The 23,477-nt window shown below is 38.9% G+C and overlaps 1 protein-coding gene across 2 annotated transcripts in view; it reads right to left on the bottom strand.

Moving 5' to 3' along the window:
• The window catches only part of KIN (Kin17 DNA and RNA binding protein), a 36,941-nt gene that overhangs the window by 10,615 nt on the left and 2,849 nt on the right, over positions 1–23,477 (bottom strand). The window contains exons 2-9 of one of the 2 annotated variants that reach the window (XM_029239326.1): positions 22,333–22,427; positions 20,086–20,129; positions 19,879–20,001; positions 18,858–19,039; positions 16,386–16,434; positions 15,367–15,424; positions 2,918–3,044; positions 706–756 (exon numbers count right to left, since the gene is read on the bottom strand). In XM_029239326.1, the coding sequence (XP_029095159.1) occupies positions 706–756; positions 2,918–3,044; positions 15,367–15,424; positions 16,386–16,434; positions 18,858–19,039; positions 19,879–20,001; positions 20,086–20,129; positions 22,333–22,427 (729 nt within the window). The remainder of the gene's footprint in view (positions 1–705; positions 757–2,917; positions 3,045–15,366; positions 15,425–16,385; positions 16,435–18,857; positions 19,040–19,878; positions 20,002–20,085; positions 20,130–22,332; positions 22,428–23,477) is intronic. The other variant, XM_029239327.1, reaches the window with a different exon arrangement.

Genomic DNA, 23,477 nt, shown 5'->3' with positions numbered 1-23,477 from the left:
AAAAAAAAAAAATTGGTTATGAAGAACCTAGGGGCAGGATGGGAATAAAGACACAGACCTACTAGAGAATGGACTTGGGGACATGGGGAGGGGGAAGGGTAAGCTGGGACAAAGTGAGAGAGTGGCATGGACATATATACACTACCAAATGTAAAATCGATAGCTAGTGGGAAGCAGCCACGTAGCACAGGGAGATCAGCTCGGTGCTTTGTGACCACCTAGAGGGGTGGGATAGGGAGGGTTGGAGGGAGGGAGGGAGACGCAAGAGGGAAGAGATATGGGGATATATGTATATGTATAGCTGATTCACTTTGTTATAAAGCAGAAACTAACACACCATTGTAAAGCAATTATACGCCAATAAAGATGTTAAAGAAAAAAAAAAAGCTGTTTTTACAACAAAGTACCTAACTGGGTATTCTTATAGCAAAAACTGAAAATAATTCCAGGCTTAAATTCAAGGTGTCCATACACAAATTTGGCATTAAACTCAAGAAACATTACTGGTCCATGAACATGAAGTAACCCTCTAATAACAATACAACCAATGCTTACAGAGTAGATGCAAAGACAAGTCATTAAAGTTATAAATCTATCTACAGAATTTACAGATATTTAAGAAATTTAGTCATTTATACCAAATGCTATTTAAATCATTTGCTTAAAAGCACATTTAGAAGTAAGAAGCCCCAGCGGGATACGTACAGGCTGGAGCCAGTAATCTGTTCGGGCAGCTCTTTTCTTCTCCTCTTCAATCTGGAGGACGCATGAGACATTCGTAAAATTACCTCTTTAAAATCCTCAATTTATTTCAAATAACATTCCATTTAGCAAAAGAACACTATAAAACACACTTCACAGAAGATCGATATAATTTGCAATCTCTGATAAACACAAACCTTTTTTTGCAATTAGTTTTTGATTGAAAAAAAAAGCAACCTGGATTTAGGAAAATAAGTGATAGGCAAGTCAGCTGACCAAGAAGATAAACGTAAACAACCTCTACTGAGTCAATACTGCATCACCACCTGCCAGCATTACTCTGCCCTATCCCTGCTTCCTCCCCTGGACTGTCATGCGCAGGAAAACAGGCGATGTTTTCAGGGGGCAAAAACATAACTCTTACAGACCAATTCAGCACAGCATAGTTGGGTATACAGTTTGATGGCAAAGAGGAGCTTCCCTGTTTGATAAGGATAATAAAGCCTGTGAATGGAGGGGAAGAAAAACACAACCAGGAGAAAAGTAAATGAAAGGGTGACCAAAAGGAAAATGTGCTGACCAGCTGACCTGGCTGTATCTCACACCTTTTTCTTTCTCAACTGCTCAGTTAACCCTAAGTACCTACTTTCAAAGGGACTGAACAATGTCGCTCTTTGGTTGATTCAAAACCTCATCTTAATTCCTCCAACTTTCCAATATGAACAAAAAATATTCTAAACTTGGCATGGTTATATTCTAAGCAGGTAGATCTGGCTTTCCATTTTACTTTGAATTAAATCAAAATGGCTTATAAGACCTCTGTGGTGTTGCCCCTGTTTCTCTCTCCAACCTCAAATGCCACCACTCTTGTGCTTACCATGCTCTAGCCACCTGGATCTTCCCTTTGGATGCTGAGCTAGAGATCTCCCCTGCCCTAGTGGGGGAACAAGCTATCTCCCCACTCCCTGCCCTCAGACCTCCTCAGCACATAGCATTTTGTAATTACTTAACCACTGGTTCACTTGGTCGTGGAATGCCTCCTTCACTAGGGTGAAAGCTCCATGACATGCAGGGACTGTTTTTCTCCCTACTCTACACATGCAGGGCCTCACATGATGCCCAGCACGTAACAGCAACTCAGTATCTGCTGAATGATGTAATGACTACATCTCACAGCGTACACACGTTATATTATACTTCAAGCTTTTCTAACTGTCCTGCATTGTGTGAGGACTCAGTAACAGGGAAGACCAAACAGTTACTCCCATCCCTTGACAAATGAAGAAAAGGAATGAGGAGACCAGAGGAAATGATGTTACAGGGAAAAACGTTAGCTTCTTGTACCCATTTATTCTTTCTCTTCGCCTTTTCTACTTATTTCATAAATTTATTGATAAGGGAAGGTGATGTGTTGGAAGGGAGAAAGGAATATTTAGGAATATATTAAGAACCTTCTGCAGAACAGCTCTAGAATTTCAGGTAAATTTAGAGCAAAAGCATAGCCCTAGATCCAGATAATCATAGGTTTTCACTGATTCATCATATAAACTTGGCCATCAGGTTAGATCACATTAAAAATATGTCAGAGGGCTTCCCTGGTGGCGCAGTGGTTGAGAGTCCGCCTGCCGATGCAGGGGACACGGGTTCATGCCCCGGTCCGGGAGGATCCCACATGCCACAGAGCGGCTGGGCCCGTGAGCCACGACCGCTGAGCCTGCGCATCCGGAGCCTGTGCTCCGCAGCGGGAGAGGCCACAACAGTGAGAGGCCCGCGTACCGCGAAAAAAATAAATAAATAATGTCAGAGCTTTCTCTCCCGGGTAGGAGGTGGTAAGTGGAAGTCGGAGGCAACAGGAGAGCCCAGGTTGGTGGGGGCATCCATGGAGGATGCCAATTTCACGAAGCCACCAAAGGTGAGCAGAGCTTTCATTTCTGGCTTCAATTACCACTGAGGTTCTCCTAAACTAACTCTATTGACCATAATTTCATGGAGTGTTTTGAAGACAGCACTTGAGGCAAGAAAATAAACCTATCTAAGGACGTTCCAGCCCCATTCAGATGGAACTACACCTAGGCTCTTTTTTCCTAACCTGGTATGAGCACATTTTTCTCACTTTATATTAATCTCATAATTGGTGAAACTATTTAACTTTCCTTGGTTGGAATCACATAATTCCCCTAACAGCTAGAGTTGACAAGCACTTCATAAAGCGTACCTCCATGATTTCATCGAGTGCAGATTTCTTCTTCTTTTCTTTTGACTGAGCTGAGCTCTGGGAAGATTCCTTCCGTTTCACTGATGCTGTGTTCCCTACTGTCTTCAGAGCACTTGGTCCCAAAGAACTGATGGGAAGAGGAACCGTGCTGTTAACAAAAACTGTGCAAAGACGCAGGCTTTATATAATGTGCAAAAGGAACAACACAGAAGATATCTGTTATATGGTTAGCTTCCAACAGATTAGTCAAAACTACAAAGGGCGTGTCTATCACTTACAGGACAGGGAGCACCATGAGAACATGGAACCCTTCCTGTCCCCCCATCTTCAGCTAGTGCCACTCTATCACTGTGGCTGAGTGACGGGTGACAGCATTGGCTTCAGGGTTGGGGCCACCAGGGTTTGATCCTACTTCTGCTGGGACCTTGAGCAATTAACTTTTCTAAGCTTCATTTCCTCACATATAAACGGGGGTAGCACTGTGACCCAACTCTAGCTCGACCGGCAGGATTAAGTGAGATGTCTGTAAAACAGCTGGTAGAAGTCCAGCACATTATCAGTTCTATTTCTTTAAAGCAAAGATCTCAACATCCAATTAAAATTTTTTTTATCGTTCCCAATTGCCTAACGTCGTCAGTGTACATTCTACATTTCTGAGTGCCATCATAAAATTGTCACCACAGGCCCCAGAATGCCATCCCTGATTTATTACGTATACTTGTCATTCTGAACACTCTGCTATTGACTGAGCCATGCCCTGTGCTTCAAGCTTTTGCAAATCTGCACATGCCTCTTTTATACCTAAAATAGTCTCTCCATTTATCTCCATTTGTTGAACTTCTTTAAGATCCATTCTTCATGAGGCTTCTTGGAATTTGTTGTTTTTGAACCGCCATAGCACTTTGGGGCAGGCATCCCACTCCACCTGGTATATAATCATTTGTATATATGACTCCTCTCTCACAGTAGGGGAGAGAATATATACATCCACACATATATATGTTTCCCCCTGTAAAGCAGCAGTAACTATCTTGTGACTCAGATAAAATAGGTGCTCCATTAATATCTGCTGACTCACCGAATATTATCAGTCTAATTATTTAATTTGTCGTACTTGTAAAATACAAAGAACACGTATTTGCACAAAGCTACCATGGAAACAAGAAAAAAAGTGTGATTATAGAAAATACAGCAGAGTTAATATCTTCCACTCTTTGGACCTTTTCCTTTAGGCATTTAAAGGCAGCATTAGCTTTATTAGCAGCCGGACGACTGTAAGGACTCCCAGTGGAGCCTGCAGTCAACTTAAATCCCTGCTTCTTATATGGGGAGGCTGCAGGTCAGGACTCCCACACCCTGTCTTCATGGAAGCCATTCTCTCTTTATCTAACTGGAAGGCTTTAAATTTACCCTTGCGATATTTCACTTACTAGGTTTTGTCCCATAATTCAATCCTCTGACATATTTTTAAGTTCTAAGGTTTGTGACAACTGTAAATAATATACATTGGTTGTGAACAGATTAAGTCCAAATAAAGATAAACTCTTCAACGTGCTACTCAAAATAAATATTCTTTGGAGTTAAATGTACTTTGAGCTAGGAATCCACTGAATTTAGCAATAATTCCAGATCATAAACAACCACAATATGTCTATATAATAGGCACTAATAATCCCAGCAGAAGGGCAGTTAGGATTACGTGGCTATTTTCGGGTCTAGTAATTACTTCTTCCTTACATGTTCACAAACCACCTATTTCCTACTATAATCACTAGGAAAAGCTAGCTACTATTGTGTTCTGAAGATTTTTCTCCACTTTTAGAAAAAACATTTGCTTATTTTTCTGCTTTCTGTGTCTTCTCACATTCTCCATGATTCCTCAAATTTTATCAACAGTGAGTCGTCAAACACATCTATAAATTATTCAATATTTTGGTATTTGTTTCAGCTTGGAAATTTAACCCAATTTAAAAATGGACAATAGACAATTCTCCAAAGATCTATAAATGGCCAGAAAGCACATGAAAAGATGCTTAACATCACTAATCATTCGGAAACTGCAAATCAAAACCACAATGAAATACTACCCACACTCATTAGGATTGCTATTATAAAAAATTACAGAAAATAACAAGCACTGGCAAGGATGTGGAGAAACTGGAACCCTTGTGTAATTGCTGGTGGGAATGTAAAATACTGCAGCTGCTGTGGAAAACCTTTTAAAAGTTAAACACAGAATTACCATACAATCCAGCAATTCCACTTACAGGTAAATACCCAAAGGAATTGAAAGCAGGGACTTGAACAGGTATCTGTACACTGATGTTCGGAAGAGCATTAATCACAAGAGCCAAAAGGTAAAAACAACTCAAATGTTCACTGACAGATGAATGGATAAACAAACTGTGGTCTATATATACAGTGGGGTATTATTCAGATTAAAAAGGAACGAAATTCTGATCCATGCCACAACATGGATAAACCCTGAAGAGCTTATGCTAAGTGAAAGAAGCCAGACACAAAAAGACAAACACTGTATGATTCCACTCAAATGAGGTAGTCAAATTCATAAAGACAGAAGAGTAGAACAGAGGTAGCCAGGGGCTAAGGGGAAGTGTCGTGGGGAGTTATTTTTTAGTGGGTTCAGAGTTTCAGTTTTGGATGATGAAAAGATCTGGAGATGGATACCGGCGATGGTTGCACAGCAATGTGAAGCTACTTAATGCCACTGAATCGTATACTTAAAAGTGGTTAAAATGGACCATCTTATGTTATGTATATTTCACCACACAAGAAAACTAAACTGAATAGGAAAAATAAAGTTTTCTATTTAGCAAATGTATTCAGCATTACTAAATGATTAAAATGTGAGAATCATCGGGAATAAAAAGCTAAACAGAATAGCCCATCAGGATCTCACGATGTAGTGGGAGAACAGATACGGAGGGCATTGCACGGAGAGAGAGCAGTAGATGCAAGCGAGGGTGAGACCACAGAGTGCTTAGGAGACAAATGGCTTAGCAGAGCTGTGGTGCATATGGCAGGTGGTACAAACGCAACTAGAGATTATCATATAGACAATGGCCTAAATTGCTGAAAGTCTTTAACAAGAGAAAGACATGGTAAGATTTGACGTTCAGAAAGCTCCTTTCTGCTTGTGATATCAAGAATCTCTTAGAGGGACTTCCCTGGTGGCAGAGTGGTTAAGAATCTGCCTGCCAACATAGGGAACACGGGTTCAATCCCTGGTCCGGGAAGATCCCATGTGCCACAGAGCAACTGAGCCCATGCGCCACAACTACTGAGCCGGCGTGCCACAACTACGGAAGCCTGCGCACCTAGAGCCCGTGCTCCACAACAAGAGAAGCCACCACAATGAGAAGCCCACGCACCACAACGAAGAGTAGCCCCCACGCACAGCAATGAAGATCCAACACAGCCAAAAATTAATTAATTAAATTTTAAAAAAGAACCTCTTAGAGCTAAAATGAATAAATGAAAAATATAAAGAATGTTGATGAGACATGATGAAGGACAGTATTCTAAAAGATTAATAAAACGGATAATAAATTTGAATACCTCGTTGAAAAGAATATTCTAGAAAAACAAAAATTATACAAATGATAAAAATTGAGGGCTTCTCTGGTGGCACAGTAGTTGAGAGTCCACCTGCCAATGCAGGGGACACGGGTTCGTGCCTCAGTCCGGGAAGATCCCACATGCCGTGGAGCGGCTAGGCCCGTGAGCCATGACTGCTGAACCTGTGCGTCCGGAGCCTGTGCTCCGCAATGGGAGAGGCCACAACAGTGAGAGGCTCACATACCGAAAAAAAAAAAAAAAAAAAAATAGGCAATTTGTTTCCAGCTTTGCTTTGTATGATATTTAATCTTACACCAGCTGCTGTACCAATAATGCCCCTCCAGACCAAAAAAAGATTCTAGTAGAAAGGTGAGAGATTGAGACAGGGTCAAATGAGGTTAAAATCAAGGCAGGAAATGAACAGTAACAGACTGGAAATGGAACGGAAGGCTTCTAGAACAGCCCTAGGATTCTGCTTTCAGTAACTGGAGTGAGCATGTGTGCAATTAAGAGACAGGGAAGCCACACCGAAGTGGAGTTACTGAGCTGATGAGTTGTGGCCCAGGCAGTGTTATTCATGTGTATGAACACAGCTGGAATCTTCATTAGTTACCTGTCAGACCGGGCCCAGTGCCAAGCCTTCCTGGAGACACGGAGGTGTGTGGAGGCCAGGCTGTGCCTGGAGACGGAAAACCAAAGACAGCGTGTGGCTGACAGGGTCTTGGTGCTCCGGTTGGGTGTCAGGCCTGAGCCTCTGAGGTAGGACAGCCGAGTTCAGGACTTTGGTCCACCAGAGACCTCCCGGCCCCATGTAATCTCTATAGGCCAGAGCTCTCCCAGAGATCTCCGTCTCAACGCTAAGACCCAGCTCAACTCAACGACCAGCAAGCTCCAGTGCTGGACACCCCATGCCAAACAACTAGAAACGCAGGAACACAACCCCACCCATTATCAGAGAGGCTGCCTAAAATCATAATAAGTTCACAGACACCTCAAAACACACCACCGGATACAGTCCTGCCCACCAAAAGACAAGATCCAGCCTCATCCACCAGTACACAGGAACCAGTCGCCTCCATCAGGAAGCCTACACAACCCACTGGGGGCAGACACCAAAAACAACGGGAACTACTAACCTGTAGCCTGTGAAAAGGAGATCCCAAACACAGTAATTTAAGCAAAATGAGAAAACACAGAAATATGCAGCAGATGAAGGAGCAAAGTAAAAAACCACCAGATAAAACAAATGAAGAGGAAATAGGCAGTCTACCTGAATAAGAATTCAGAGTAATGATAGTAAAGATGATCCAAAATCTTTGAAATAGAATGGAGAAAATGCAAGAAATGTTTAACAAGGAACTAGAAGAACTAAAGAGCAAACAAACAATGATGAACAACTCAATAAAGGAAATTAAAAATTCTTTACAAGGAATCAATAGCAGAATAACTGAGGCAGAAGAACGGATAACTGACCAGGAAGATAAAATAGTGGAAATAACTACTGCAGAGCAGAATAAAGAAAAAAGAATGAAACGAATTGAGGACAGTCTCAGAGACCTCTGGGACAATATTAAACACACCAACATTTGAATTATAGGGGTCCCAGAAGAAGAAGAGAAAAAGAAAGGGACTGAGAAAATATATGAAGAGATTATAGTTGAAAACTTCCCTAATATGGGAAAGGAAATAATCAAGTCCAGGAAGTGCAGAGTCGCACACAGGATAAGTCCAAGGAGAAACACGCCAAGACACATATTAATCAAACTATCAAAAATTAAATACAAAGAACAAATATTAAAAGCAGCAAGGGAAAAGCAACAAATAACATACAAGGGAATCCCCATAAGGTCAACAGCTGATTTTTCAGCAGAAACTCTGCAGGCCAGAAGGGAGTGGCAGGACATATCTGAAGTGATGAGAGAGAAAAACCTACAACCAAGATTACTCTACCCAGCAAGGATCTCATTTACATTTGACAGAGAAATTAAAACCTTTACAGACAAGCAAAAGCTAAGAGAATTTAGCACCACCAAACCAGCTTTACAACAAATGCTAAAGAAACTTCTCTAGGCAGGAAACACAAGAGAAGGAAAATACCTACAAAAAAAACCCCAAAACAATTAAGAAAATGGTAATAGGAACATACATATTGATAACTACCTTAAATGTAAATGGATTAAATGCTCCAACCAAAAGACATAGGCTGGCTGAATGGATACAAAAACAACACCAATATATATGCTGTCTACAGGAGACCCACTTCAGACCTAGGGACACATACAGACTGAAAGTGAGGGGAGAGAAAAAGATATTCCATGCAAATGGAAATCAAAAGAAAGCTGGAACAGCAATTCTCATATCAGACAAAACAGACTTTAAAATAAAGACTATTACAAGAGACAAAGAAGGACATTACATAATGATCAAGGGATCAACCAAAGAAGAAGATATAACAATGGTAAATATTTATGCACCCAACATAGGAGCACCTCAATACATAAGGCAAATTCTAACAGCCATAAAAGGGGAAATCAACAGTAGCACAATAATAGTAGGGGAATTTAACACCCCACCTTCACCAATGGACAGATCATCCAAAATGAAAATAAATAAGGAAACACAAGCTTTAAATGACACATTAAACAAGATGGACTTAACTAATATTTATAGGACATTCTATCCAAAAACAAAAGAATACACTTTTTTCTCAAGTGCTCATGGAACATTCTCCAGGATAGATCATACCTTGGGTCACAAATCAAGCCTTGGTAAACTTAAGAAAACTGAAATCGTATCAAGTATCTTTTCAAACCACAATACTATGAGACTAGATATCAATAAGAGGAAAAAAACCTGTAAAAAATACAAACACATGGAGGCTAAACAATACACTACTAAATAACCAAGAGATCACTGAAGAAATCAAAGAGGAAATCAAAAAATACCTAGAAACAAATGACAATGAAAACACAACATCCCAAAACTATGGGATGCAGCAAAAGCAGTTCTAAGAGGGAAGTTTACAGCAATACAATCCTATCTCAAGAAACAAGAAAAACCTCAAATAAACAACCTAACCTTACACCTAAAGCAATTAGAGAAAGAAAAACAAAAAACCCCCAAGGTTAGCAGAAGGAAAGAATTCATAAAGATCGGATCAGAAATAAATGAAAAAGATATGACGGAAACAATCACAGAGATCAATAAAACTAAAAGCTGGTTCTTTGAGAAGATAAACAAAATTGATAAACCATTAGCCAGACTCTTCAAGAAAAGAAGGGAGAAGACTCAAATCAACAGAATTAGAAATGAAAAAGGAGAAGTAACAACTGACACTGCAGAAATGCAAAGGATCATGAGAGCTTACTGCAAGCAACTATATGCCAATAAAATGGACAACCTGGAAGAAATGGAGAAATTCTTAGAAAAGCACAACCTTCTGAGACTGAACAAGGAATAAATAGAAAATATAAACAGACCAATCACAAGCACTTAAATTGAAACTGTGATTAAAAATCTTCCAAAAGACAAAAGCCCAGGACCACATGGCTTCACAGGCAAATTCTATCAAAGATTTAGAGAAGAGCTAACACGTATTCTTCTCAGACTCTTCCAAAATATAGCAGAAGGAGGAACACTGCCAAACTCATTCTATGAGGCCACCAACACCCTGATACCAAAACCAAAGATGTCACAAAAAAAGAAAACTACAGGCCAATATCACTGATGAATACAGATGCAAAAATCCTCAACAAAATACTAGGAAACAGAAACCAACAGCACATTAAAAGGATCATACAGCATGTTCAAGTGGCGTTTATCCCAGGAATGCAAGGATTCTTCAATATACACAAATGAATCAATGTGATACACCATATTAACAAACTGAAGGAGAAAAACCATATGATCATCTCAATAGATGCAGAAAAAGCTTTTGACAAAATTCAACACCCATTTATGATCAAAACTCTCCAGAAAGTAGGCACAGAGGGAATTTACCTCAACATAATAAAGGCCATATATGACAAACCCACAGAAAACATCATTCTCAATGGTGAAAAACTGAAACCATTTCCTCTAAGATCAGGAACAAGACAAGGTTGCCCACTCTCACTGCTACTATTCAACTTAGTTTTGGAAGTTTTAGCCACAGCAATCAGAGAAGAAAAAGAAATAAAAGGAATCCAAACTCAGAAAAGAAGAAGTAAAACTGTCACTGTTTGCAGATGACATGATACTATACACAGAGAATCCTAAAGATGCTACCAGAAAACTACTAGAGCTAATCAATGAATTTGGTAAAGGAGCAGGATACAAAATTAATGCAGCAATCTCTTGCATTCCTATACACTAATGATGAAAAATCTGAAAGAGAAATTACGGAAACACTCCCATTTACCATTGCAACAAAAAGAATAAAATACCTAGGAATAAACCTACCTAAGGAGGCAAAAGACTTGTATGCAGAAAACTATAAGACACTGGTGAAAGAAATTAAAGATGATACAAACAGATGGAGAGATACACCATGTTCTTGGATTGGAAGAATCAACATTGTGAAAATGACTATACTACCCAAAACAATCTACAGATTCAATGCAATCCCTATCAAACTACCAATGGCATTTTTCACTGAACTAGAACAAAAATTTTCACAATTTGTATGGAAACACAAAAGACCCCGAATAGCCAGAGAAATCTTGGGAAAGAAAAACAGAGCTGGAGGAATCAGGCTCCCTGACTTCAGACTATACTACAAAGCTACAGTAATCAAGACAGTATGGTACTGGCACAGAAACAGAAGTATAGATCAATGGAACAGGATAGAAAGCCCAGAGTTAAACCCACACACATATGGTCACCTTACCTTTGATAAAGGAGGCAAGAATATACAATAGAGAAAAGACACCCTCTTTAATAAGTGGTGCTGGGAAAACTGGACCACTACATGTAAAAGAATGAAATTAGAACTCTCCCTAACACCATACACAAAAATAAACTCAAAATGGATTAAAGACTAAATGTAAGGCCAGACACTATAAAACTCTTAGAGGAAAACATAGGCAGAACACTCTACGACATAAATCACAGCAAGATCCTTTCTGACCCACCTCCTAGAGAAATGGAAATAAAAACAAAAATAAACAAATGGGACCTAATGAAACTTAAAAGCTTTTGCACAAAGGAAACCATAAACAAGATGAAAAGACAACTCTCAGAATGGGAGAAAATATTTGCAAGCGCAGCAACTGACAAAGGATTAATCTCCAAAATATACAAGCAGCTCATGCAGCTCAATATCAAAAAAAAAAAAACCCAATCCAAAAATGGGCAGGAGATCTAAATAGACATTTCTCCAAAGAAGATATACAGATTGCCAACAAACACATGAAAGGATGTTCAACATCATTAATCATTAGAGAAATGCAAATCAAAACTACAGTGAGGTATCACCTCACACCGGTCAGAATGGCTATCATCAAAAAAATCTATAAACAATAAATGCTGGAGAGGATGTGGAGAAAAGGGAACCCTCTTGCACTGTTGGTGGGAATGTAAATTGATACAGCCACTATGTAGAACAGTATGTAGGTTCCTTAAAAAACTAGAAGTAGAACTACCATATGACACAGCAATCCCACTACTGGGCATATACCCTGAGAAAACCATAATTCAAAGAGTCATGTACCACAATGTTCATTGCAGCACTATTTACAATAGCCAGGATATGGAAGCATGCTAAGTGTCCATCAACAGATGAATGGATAAAGAAGATGTGGCACATATATACCATGGAATATTACTCAGCCATAAAAAGAAACGAAACTGAGCTATTTGTAGTGAGGTGGATGGACCTAGAGTCTGTCCTACAGAGTGAAGTAGGTCAGAAAGAGAAAAAGAAACACCGTATGCTAACACATATATATGGCATCTAAAAAAAAAATGGTTCTGAAAAACCTAGGGGCAAGACAGGAATAAAGACAGAGACATAGAGAATGGACTTGAGGACACAGGGAGGGGCAAGGGTAAGCTGGGACAAAGTGAGAGAGTGGCATGGACATATACATACTACCAAATGTAAAATAGATAGCTAGTGGGAAGCAGCCGCACAGGGAGATCAGGTCGGTGCTTTGTGACCACCTAGAGGAGTGGGATAGGGAAGGTGGGAGGGAGGTGCAAGAGGGAGGGGATATGGGGATATATGTATACATACAGCTGATTCACTTTGTTATACAGCAGAAACCAACACAACATTATAAAGCAATTATATTCAATAAAGGTGTTAAAGAAAAAAAAGAGACAGGGAAGCCCAAAGGAAAAACAGAAGTGAGAACTGAGTAATCTTTGTTCCAGCAATGGGGAAGCAGGGCTTATCTTTGTGCCTCACACAGCCTAAATTATCCATTTTTGGTATCTAGATAACTTAGTTAATTCTGGGTTTTAAATATATAAGAGATATAAATCAACAGGAAAATAAATCCCAACCTCTAAAAAAATATACCATAATTTCAGAAAAAGAAAACTTAGATAGTCTCTCCATTGTATTACCTGCAACACTATTTTCACATTATTAGAGACAGTTGAGACAGAAGTCACAGAACTTGGTCAAATAAAACTAATGTTTTTACTAAATCACAGTTTGGCATAGGGATGTAATAGGCTGAATAGCAGACCCCCAGAGCTATCAGGTCCTCATCCTTGGAACCTACAAATGTCACCTTATTTGGAAAAAGGGTCTTTACAAATGGGATTAAGTTAAAGATTTTAAAATGAGATTATTCTGGATTATCTGGGTGGGCTCTAACTGCAACCACAGGCATCCTTTAAGAGGGAAGCAGGGACTTCCCTGGTGGTGCAGTGGTTAAGAATCTGCCTGCCAATGCAGGGGACACGGGTTCGATCCCTGGTCCAAGAAGATCCCACATGCTGTGGAGCAAATAAGCCCGTGAGCCACAACTACTGAGCCTGCGCTCTAGAGCCCGCGAGCCACAACTACTGAACCCCACGCGCCTAAAGCCCAAGCTTCGCAACAAGAGAAGCCACTGCAGTGAGAAGACCACGCACTGCAATGAAGAGTAGCCCCCGCTCGATACAACTAGAGAAAGCCCACGTGCAGCAACGAAGACCCAACACAACCAACCAACCAACCAACCAAATAAATAAATAAAAATAAAATTAAAAAATAAATTAAAAAAAAAAGAGGGAAGCAGAGGGGGATGACACACAGAGGGGAAGGTAATGTGAAGATAGAGCAGAGATAAATCTGAAGGGATGCAACCCAAAGCCCAGGAATGCCTGCAGCCACCAGAAGCCGGAAGAGGTGAGGAAAAGATTCTCCCCAGAGACTCTGGGGGGAGCACAGGCCTGCAGACACCTTGATTTTGGCTCAAGGATACTGATTTCAGAACTCTGGCCTCCAGAGACAGAATCAATTTCTGCTGTTTCAAGCCACCTAGTTTGTGGTAACTTGTTACAGCAGCCATAGAAAACTAACATAAGGGCGATCAATTTGGGGCCCAGTGGGACCAATATCAGCATTCATCTACACTTAGGAATAACAAATAATAAAGGAAAATAGAAACACATAAGGGTCCAAAACTATATGGCATGTGTTAAGATATACTGCAGTCTGTCTTCCTAGTCATAGCACAGCAATATTTTGAAAAGAAATTTTCTTTTCAAATGTATCATATATAGAACCCAATTAACCAATTTCTTCATGATATCTAATATAGATGTTACTACTGAAACACTTTGATCAAAGTTAAGACAGTTGGCAAGTCATCCTGAAGCAGTTAGGCACTGCTGACTCAGACTGCCCATTTCCTTCAATTCTCCTAGACACTTATTTAGTCGTGCAAATAACCACTAGCCTGTAAACCAAAAAGAAAAAAAACTCCCACCAACAAAAAACTGAGTTAGGTGGAATATTAAGTAAAAGAGCAAATCACCCAGCTTAAAACTAAATTCCAGTAGATACTGAATATAAAGTGCCCTTCTGAATATCCTGTCTGATTTATCTTTTCACCTCCATAACCAAACTGAATGCAATGCACATCATAAGTACTGCACAGATATTTGGTGAAAGAATATATGAGAACTGCAAGAGAAGAGAACATGAAAAGTAGATATAAATACCTGACTACGTGCCATACCAGGGCTTCAAAAATTGCAGTTGAGGGCCAGATCCAGTCTGCTGCCTGTTTTTATAAATAAGATTTTATTGGAACACAGCCAAGCTCATTCACTTATGTATCATCTATGGCTGCATCCTCGCTCTGAGAGCAGAGTAAAGTGATGACAAAGATACATGGCCAACAAAGTCTAAAATATTTACTATGTGGCTCTTTATAGAAAAGCCTGGTCAAGTCTTGCTCAGTACCACACCATCTAGAAGGGAAGGCAATTATTACTAAGTGTCTACTAATGCACTTATATTCTACTAGGTGCTAAGGAGATAGTTGAATAAGTTAGTCTGTTCTCAGAAAATCATAATAGAGCAGGTAAAACATACTCCAGTTAACAAACTTGATAGTGGGCTATGACAGAAAACTCAATAGTATTGCCATAGCACAGAAAGAACCTTTAAGTGGAGAAGCTTTCAGGGAGAAGCTAATGTTTACCATGTGAAGCATTTAATGAAAATGAGCTTTTCCTTAAAAGATATAATCAGCTCATCATAGGCAAATAAGAAAAAAACCAGTTCCTAAGAAAATAAAACAAAACAAAACAATCATTAAACAAAAAGGAAAAAGAGATGAAAATAAAAACCAGAAAAAAATAATTCACAGTTCTGCACCTTTTAAAAAGTAGTAATCAACATTTCATCAAAATTTTCAGGTTCTAAGATACCTGTTCACATAGCTCACCTTGATTTGGAAGATGCTCCTCCTGAACTACATGCTCCTTTATTCAAATTAAATGTAACTGGAAGAAAAGAATTGGTATTCCATATATATTTCAGGAAAATTACAATAAAACATCAGATATAATAAAACAAAATTATAATTAAAATTATAATAAATATCACAATGCAGCTATGTAGAAATTCATGGACATTTTGAATACATGAGAGCTGGAATGCTCCTACCCAGAGATCATAAACTCCTGTAAAATATACTGGACTGATGCTTACAGAGCTGGGAAAGACCATCATGTGATGTAGCAGACAGCCTTGGCCACTTCCCCACTCCACTGCCCCTCTCCCCTTGGTAACAGGAATCCAATTTTGTTTGGGTGTCCATACCCCTCACGTATGGCTTGGAGGATGCTACGGTCTGAAGGTTTGTGTCCCCTCCCAAATCCAAATGCTGAAAACCTAATGCCCAAGGTGATGGGACTAGGGGGTGGGACCTATGGGAGGTGATTAGTAAGGCTCTTTGGTCTGAACCAATCAAAATAATTCCACTCCCTTTCCAAGTGACTATTTTTGAGGTGGACATGTGATACAGTCTGGTCAATGACATTCAAAAGGAAGTCTGCTGGTGGGAAGAAGGTCTTCTAGGAAAAGTTTCCTTGCTCACAGTGGACTCCAAAGGACGGAGATGCTCTCTGCCTTCCTCTGGACAATACTGGGTCTGCATATGATGGCTGGACTGCCGGCAGCCACCTTGGGTCCAGCTACTGATAGTGTGGCATCCGGAACCATCCTACCTCTGGGACTCTTGGTATGGCAAGGTATTTCCTTATTGTTTAGGCTCATTTTACTCAGTCTGGTTACTTGTTGCTGTAGGCATTCCATCCAATTCATTGTTATCGCCTTTTCATTTTACTGAGGAGAATAATCCAGACAGATAACACCTCTTGCTCCCAAACATGTTGCTAGTTTTTGGCAGAGCCAATACAAAAGCATCCATATTAAAAAAGGAAGAAAGAAAAGTAAAAATACCTTTTTCTTCATCATTTTCTCTGCTTAATTCCGTAAAAACAGGGACTTCCTTTAAAAAAAAAAGTTAGAAGGTTTGGTTCACAACTGCATTTACCATCAATATTCAATAGTCCTTAATTATGACTTGCTACCTAAAATGGTTAAGATACTAATTAAGAAATTATATGTATTGCAAATATTCTCCAATAAAGAATTATTCTACGGGGGGAAAAAAGTAGCTTTTCTATACCGAACTGCAGAAGTTTACCTACATTTTTATTTCTATTACAATTTAAGCAGGAAACAACAACATAAAGCAATAAACTCTAGGAATCTTAGCTAGAGGATTACTTTAAACAGCAAAACCTTTCTCTTTTGTAGTACGCTTTAGTGTAATGATCAAGGGTCTAAGACTAACTCGAAGAAGACTGTGTATAAAATCCTCCCCTGCCACCTATGAGCCTTGTCATCTCGGTCAATCTCATCATCTCCCTGAAGGCTCAATCATTACATCTTTAAAGTAGGGATAACCTACACGTTTAGAGTTATGATAAGGGTTAATTAGGATAATATAAATAAAACACTTAGCATAGTGCCTGCCGTAGTGTTTGATAAATGTTAATTGTTGTTACTACTGATAAATAAGAAGGATGACCTTGAGATCTAGCTAAAATATTTTGTTAGGTAATGTCCATATAGGATTTCACAAAAGAACACAAAAGAACATGATCTTACTTTGAAAAAATTGATAAGTTTAAATGTAGAATGAGGAAGCACTGATCAATAGAATTTCCCCTGCTTTTTGGGTAAAGATACTGTTTACACCTGAAAAGTACAAGTAACTTGAAGGTTTTAGCAATATTAAGCTAAAATGTTACAGAGCAATAATGTTATTCCAAAAAGTAAACCTCTTTCCTCAGTACAAGATGTGAATCCTTTGTGATTTCCACGATAGGAAGTTATAATATTTTCTCTATTGAAAATGAAGATTTAAATTTTTAAAAAGCAAGAGAATAAAAAGCTTTCAGTCTTAAGGAGTTTAAATTTCACATTTACAGCAGTTGAAGCACTGTTCCTGTTTTAATTTAATGTAGAAAACTTCTAAAAGATTGTGTGACAATATGCATGTTAATGTAAGTAACGTTAACACACATTCACTCTCTCACTTATCAAAGAGTTCAATCAACATGGTACAAAAGTTGATTCACAAAGTGATCCTCACTGATGTCTTACTTCTCATCGCCTGCTACTTCCTGCATCACTCTGTACTCAACAGCTTATACAACATGTGCTCAACAATGATCAGAGCAGCTGTACTCATAATAGCTAAAAACTGGAAACGAGCCACATGCTTCTCAACAGGAGAATGGATAAATAAATTGTATTATATTCGTAAAATGAAATACATCAATCAAAAAAAAGAGTGAAGCACTGATAGGAAAGGATGTAGACGAACTACACATACAGAACATTATGGTGAGCCAAGGAAGCCAGACACAGAGAGAACAAACTGGATGATTCCATTCCTACAAAGTTCAAGGGCAGACTAAACTAACCAACAACCAATAGTATATCAGAACAGTGCTTTCTTCTTAGAGGACAAGGAATATTAATTGGGAATGGGCATGAGGAAACCTTCTAGGATAGTAGAAATGTTCCATATCTTGATCTGAGTGGTGGCCACATGGACTACCTATCTATTGATCCATCCATCCATCCATCTAAAAATACATACATATGTGAAAGTTCATCGAGCTGTATGTAACCTTAAGATTAATGCACATCATCCACTTTACTTCATGTGTGCTACACCACAATAAAAAGTTTTTAAAAATACTAAATGGCTAGTAGTTTCACATACACACTAGGCTGTATTTTCCTGCTCACACACAACTTCTAGTATGTAAGCTCCTTGAGGGCAGTGATTTTTATCTTTTGTCCACTGGCTGTATCCCCAGTGCCTAGAAGAACGCCTGGCACACAGGAGGTGACCAATAAATGTCTGTTGGAATAAATGCCTTGATCTAGTTATTCTAACACCTGAACCAACTTTATCATGCTTTCCCTTCCCCATCTACCTGGATTTTACCCATTAATTCCTCAAGATTCCTCAGCCTAGGGGATGTAGCTACCTCCAAATATTCTAGGTCCTCCCCAGGCTGGAGCAAGTGCCAGGCCTCTGTGTTCTCACACACTGTGTTCATTCCCAGCACTGCATTAATTATAATCAGTTGAAATGCTCTGTTTATGTCTTTGACACTAGCTATTGACTCTATTTTAGAGATGAGGAAACTGAGGTTTAGAAGATTCCATAATTACACAAACTTGTGAAGTCAGTAAGTCAGGAATGGACCCAGGTTTGTCTCAACTCCACAGCCTGGACTTTTATACTTGGCTATGCCCTTTCTCCTACAAAACTCGTTCAAGGCTTAAACAAACAAGCGATTTTTCTTCTTCAGACCTTTGTCTATTGCCTCTCTTGATGATGCCCACCTGCTCTCTCCCCTCCAGACCTCTTCTCACTTGTTCTTGAATAAATTTGGCAGTTTTTTCTTCATCATCAAGGTCCTGCTTCTTCTTCTTCTCTAGTTCCAGCTGCCGGCGGATCGTCTCAGGGTCCCTATCTATATACTGAATATACCAGCCTTTTGGTGTTTCGTCCACTTTGCACAAGCCTTAAAAAAAGTAATGGATTAAAAAAAAAAAACAGTAACGGACACTATAATTTTGAATACAATCAAAGCTGAAAGTACATATAAATGTGGTCTCTCTCTGCAGTATTTACTCATTCATTCAAATACACTCATTCAAACACATTCAAATACACAAATTCATACAGCACATGAATTTTCCATATTTACAGTTAGTGACATTTAGACTTTAATTGGAATATTTTATCTCTTTAAAGAGAAAAGAAATATTATTTTGATTTTTGACTAGGTTGAGGCAACACATTTAAACAAGGAAAACATTAAAAAAAGCATTATCTTGCTTAGCAATTATCCAACTGTCTCTAAGTACTTAACATCCACTGAGTACAGGATATTCTAACTTAACCAAGCAGAAATCTTCCCCAAAATGGAATAAAGAAACACACTCAATAACTAATACCCTGATACAAAATTTCTTTCTCTGTTCTTTTCCTGAACTTTCCATCCTATTAGAAATGGAAAAAGAGGCAGCAAATTTAAAAACTGCCTTAAGAAGGGGTATCAAAAGCTTCCAAAAGTGCAACGAATGTAGTGGGAAAAGTGGAAGAGAACGGGTACTGGTCCTTAACCTAACGAGTGGATGCTTCAGTGATGTACCTTTGCACTGTTGAAAGAATCACTCCAGACGCTCTTACACACCTGCAGTGCACAAAATCAATCCTGGAAGATTATGCTCCTCTCCGCCAGTTTCTAATTGCCCTGCTCATCCTCTTTTTCATAAATTTACACAGAAAATATGATCATTCTCTCCCTCCCTGCAGTGCAGCCATATAACAACTGTCCACATCATGTCTTGTTCTTACCTTCTCTGCCCAGCCACTTAGTAAAATCTGTCAGCGTCTCCCACTGCGTGGCGTTCATGTGGATATGCTCTCGGTGGCTGATGTACTCATTGTAAACGATGTTGTTGTGAACCCTCTTGGTTCCTAAGAAGAAATTAGGACACTGCTGACCCTGAGCAGATTATGAGATTATAAAGTCATTATGTGCACAAGACTTAAGATACTTACCAAATCGTCTCCTGAGAAGTTCCAGGAAGTCATTTCGGAATTCCCTAATAAAGCAGGGAGGGAAAGCATTAAGGTGATTTCTACAAATACATAGCATCACCTTCCTGAAATTTAAGCCATCGTACAGTCTGCATGAGCACATGATATATAAAACATCTACGTTAATATCTGTTCCGAACTTTTAAAAACTGAACAAGGGAAAAATCCTGAAAGATTACAGCTTTCAAGAATTAAAGTTAAAAGTCAAGTTGGAGTTGGAACTTTTTGTCTTGGTAAAGGTGGCACAGCAAAAGTGACCACACATCTTTGGAGCGGATTCTTCATGGAGTCTCAGTGCTACTGAATGTGGCATAATTATCCCATTCTATTGATAATAAAACATGAAGTTGGCACTTAATGTGTCCCTCTGAGCTGAGCACACTGTGTTAAGTGACAGATAAACATAAGTGAATAAGATATACATTCTGACCAAGACATTTACAGGTGAAGAGAAAGAGAAGGCTGTTCCCATCTGGCACAGAGACATGAAAGCATCACTTGATATTTGAGAAATGACAGACATATAGACAATAGTTACTTCAAATTAAGTATTCAGTAGATATTTTCTCAAAAATAAACAAAGTGAGCCTGTCAGGTCAAGAAAAACAACTGACAGTATTTGTTGCCAATGATAAAATTTGAGCTTTCAAGCAAAAAATATGAATTCTGGTAAACTAGCATCCACCACGAGTCTGACATACTTCCCAATACTTAAAGATGTTTCTGACAGCACTGAGTTGACGTTAGTGAATATGATTTTATGATATTGCATAATAAAATGTATCACCGTTCAGAATTTCAGAATACCTGTGTAACTCAATGAAGCAATATTTTCCAAATGACTGATGTGTGATGTTACAAAACCATACATGGGTACAAGATCCACATAAAGTAAAATATCACATGGATTTTAATGTCATAGAGTACAAAAGGTTTGCTAGGGGCTTCCCTACTGGCACAATGGTTGGGAGTCCGCCTGCCAATGCAGGGGACATGGGTTCGTGCCCTGGTCTGGGAAGATCCCACATGCCGTGGAGCGGCTGGGCCCGTGAGCCACGGCCGCTGAGCCTGCGCGTCCAGAGCCTGTGCTCCGTCAACGGGAGAGGCCACAACAGTGAGAGGCCCACGTACCACAAAAAAAAAAAATAAAATAAAGGTTTGCTATATGGTTTCTGATTCCACATTGCCAACTAATCTTTAAGAAACTACCACGCCATTGTGTTTCAATGTAGTATCATAGAAGAATAGCCAAAATTATGTGAAAAGGCTATTAAAATACTCTCCCCACTTCCAACTACACATCTGTGTAAAAGCTGGACTTTCTCTATGTATTTCAACCAAGCAACATTTCAGAAGAGAATGAAGGTAGAAGCAGATGTGAGAATACAACTGTGTTATATGAAGACAGACACTGAAGAGATTTGCAAAAATGTAAAACAACACCACTCTTATTTTTTTGTGTGCTTTTTGTGTGTTGGAAAATATAGTTAATTTTCATGTAAAAATGTTATTTTAACTGTAATAGGCTTATATTGTGATTTTAAATGAATAAATTTTTTTTAATGTCTCAGTTTTAATCCCTAATTTACAAGCTATAACCCACATAAACAAAAGTCTTTGGGGTTTAATACCAAAAGGTCTAAAACCCTGGAAAGAAAGAAAGGGATGGAGGCAAGACTAAATATTAATTGTAATAATAATAATTAACAGCTAATATTAATCGAGTACTGACCACTCTTCTAAACACTTTCAAAGTATTAACTCATTTAATCTTCGCATAAACCCTATGAAGGAAAGACAATACCTGAAAGGTACAAAACCTACAGATGAGGGGACTAAAGCACAGAGAAACTGTATAAATTCACCCAAAGTCACACAGCTCCTGAGTGGAGAAGCCCAGCTCTGAAGGACTTAATGACAAGCAGTCTGACTCCAGACCTGTGCTCTTAGCCACAATTGTTTTAGACTGAGCAATGGTTTTTCATATGTTTGTAGTGAATGGAAGAAAGACTGATTTGTGAGACATACTTTTTTAACAATTCCATACAATGATAAACTGTCAAAACAAAAACTGAGCACAAAGATAATACAGCTATCACATTAATACGTAAGGAATAAACAGAGCTCCCAATATATTAAATATTAAGCATCTATTAAATGTCCAACTGAATAAAGCTTATGATATAAGGATGGCTTTGAGTTACTTACTCTGAAAAATAATCCATAAACTGCTGAGGATTTTCTGAAGCCAGCAGTAGTTGTCTCTGATGAGATTCGGACATACAATGACACTTAAAGCCATTCTACAAAAATGTAAAGGTAGTGGTTAAATCTTGATTTAGCTCATTATAATAGGCCCTAAATATAAGTATTTAATTAAATCCTAACAAGCTGCTCTTCGATGATAAATTGTAAAAAATAATCAAGTCACTGGCTGTAGGCACCCTATCGTTCTAAAAAAATTTTTTTATAAAGTTGAGTTTTGCAACCCTGCTAATCAAAGAATCCCAGAAGATTAAAGAGACAGAAAAATACTGCTTTAGAAAACAGACATTAGTAACAAACATTATAGGGCACAGTAACAGAAGAGCGATTTTATTTTTTGACTCAATTTAACAAATTCCTATTGGGCACCTACTTCATACAAAGTGTTACGCAAGCGTTTCGAGGACTACAACAAGGTAAAATGGGTCATTAGTGAATTTCCATTAAGGAAACTATTTTCACTCACTTTCCTATACTTTAGCTCATTACCCAAAATACACTTGCATTTTATACATAAACCTTATTTTATCATACTAAATCTGTATCTTCTTCAGATGATTGTAAAAAACATGCAAGTTTTGACTTTGTGTCTATTCTACTTAACATTTGAACCTGATTCTTCACTAGTAAGAGAAATGAAAAATGTGCCTCTCCTCTGTCTTCCCCATCTTGGTGAACAGCACTGTCCTGTACCGTCACCCGGCCAGGACCCAGGACAGCATCCCAGAGTCCTCTACCTCCACTCAGCACTACGTCTACTCCGCCGACCTAATAACTTACCCAGTCCCTCGGCTCAATTCCATTGCCACTGCCCTGATTTCAACACTCAATCTTGCTTAGAGCGGTTTCCTAATCTTCAGTCATCCACAGATGCCTACACAATTCTTGCCTCTTCTGTGTCCTACCTATGCACTACTCTTCCTTAACTGCGTCTTAAAAGGAGATTTGATATCAGTCTCATAAACGAAAAACCAGCACCACTTCCCATAAATTACAAATAAATCAGTAAGATGAAAGCAAAATAATGTTATTAAATTCTAGAAACTCAAGGGAGTGGATGGGCAGGAGGGGAATACTCCAGATCTGAC

This window comes from Monodon monoceros, unplaced genomic scaffold (genome assembly GCF_005190385.1).
Source record: "Monodon monoceros isolate NGI ecotype Baffin Bay Population unplaced genomic scaffold, NGI_Narwhal_1 Super_Scaffold_21, whole genome shotgun sequence".
Taxonomy (NCBI): domain Eukaryota; kingdom Metazoa; phylum Chordata; class Mammalia; order Artiodactyla; family Monodontidae; genus Monodon; species Monodon monoceros.
The sequence above is the reverse complement of the archived record's forward strand: the minus strand, read 5'-3'. Positions and strand labels throughout refer to the sequence as shown.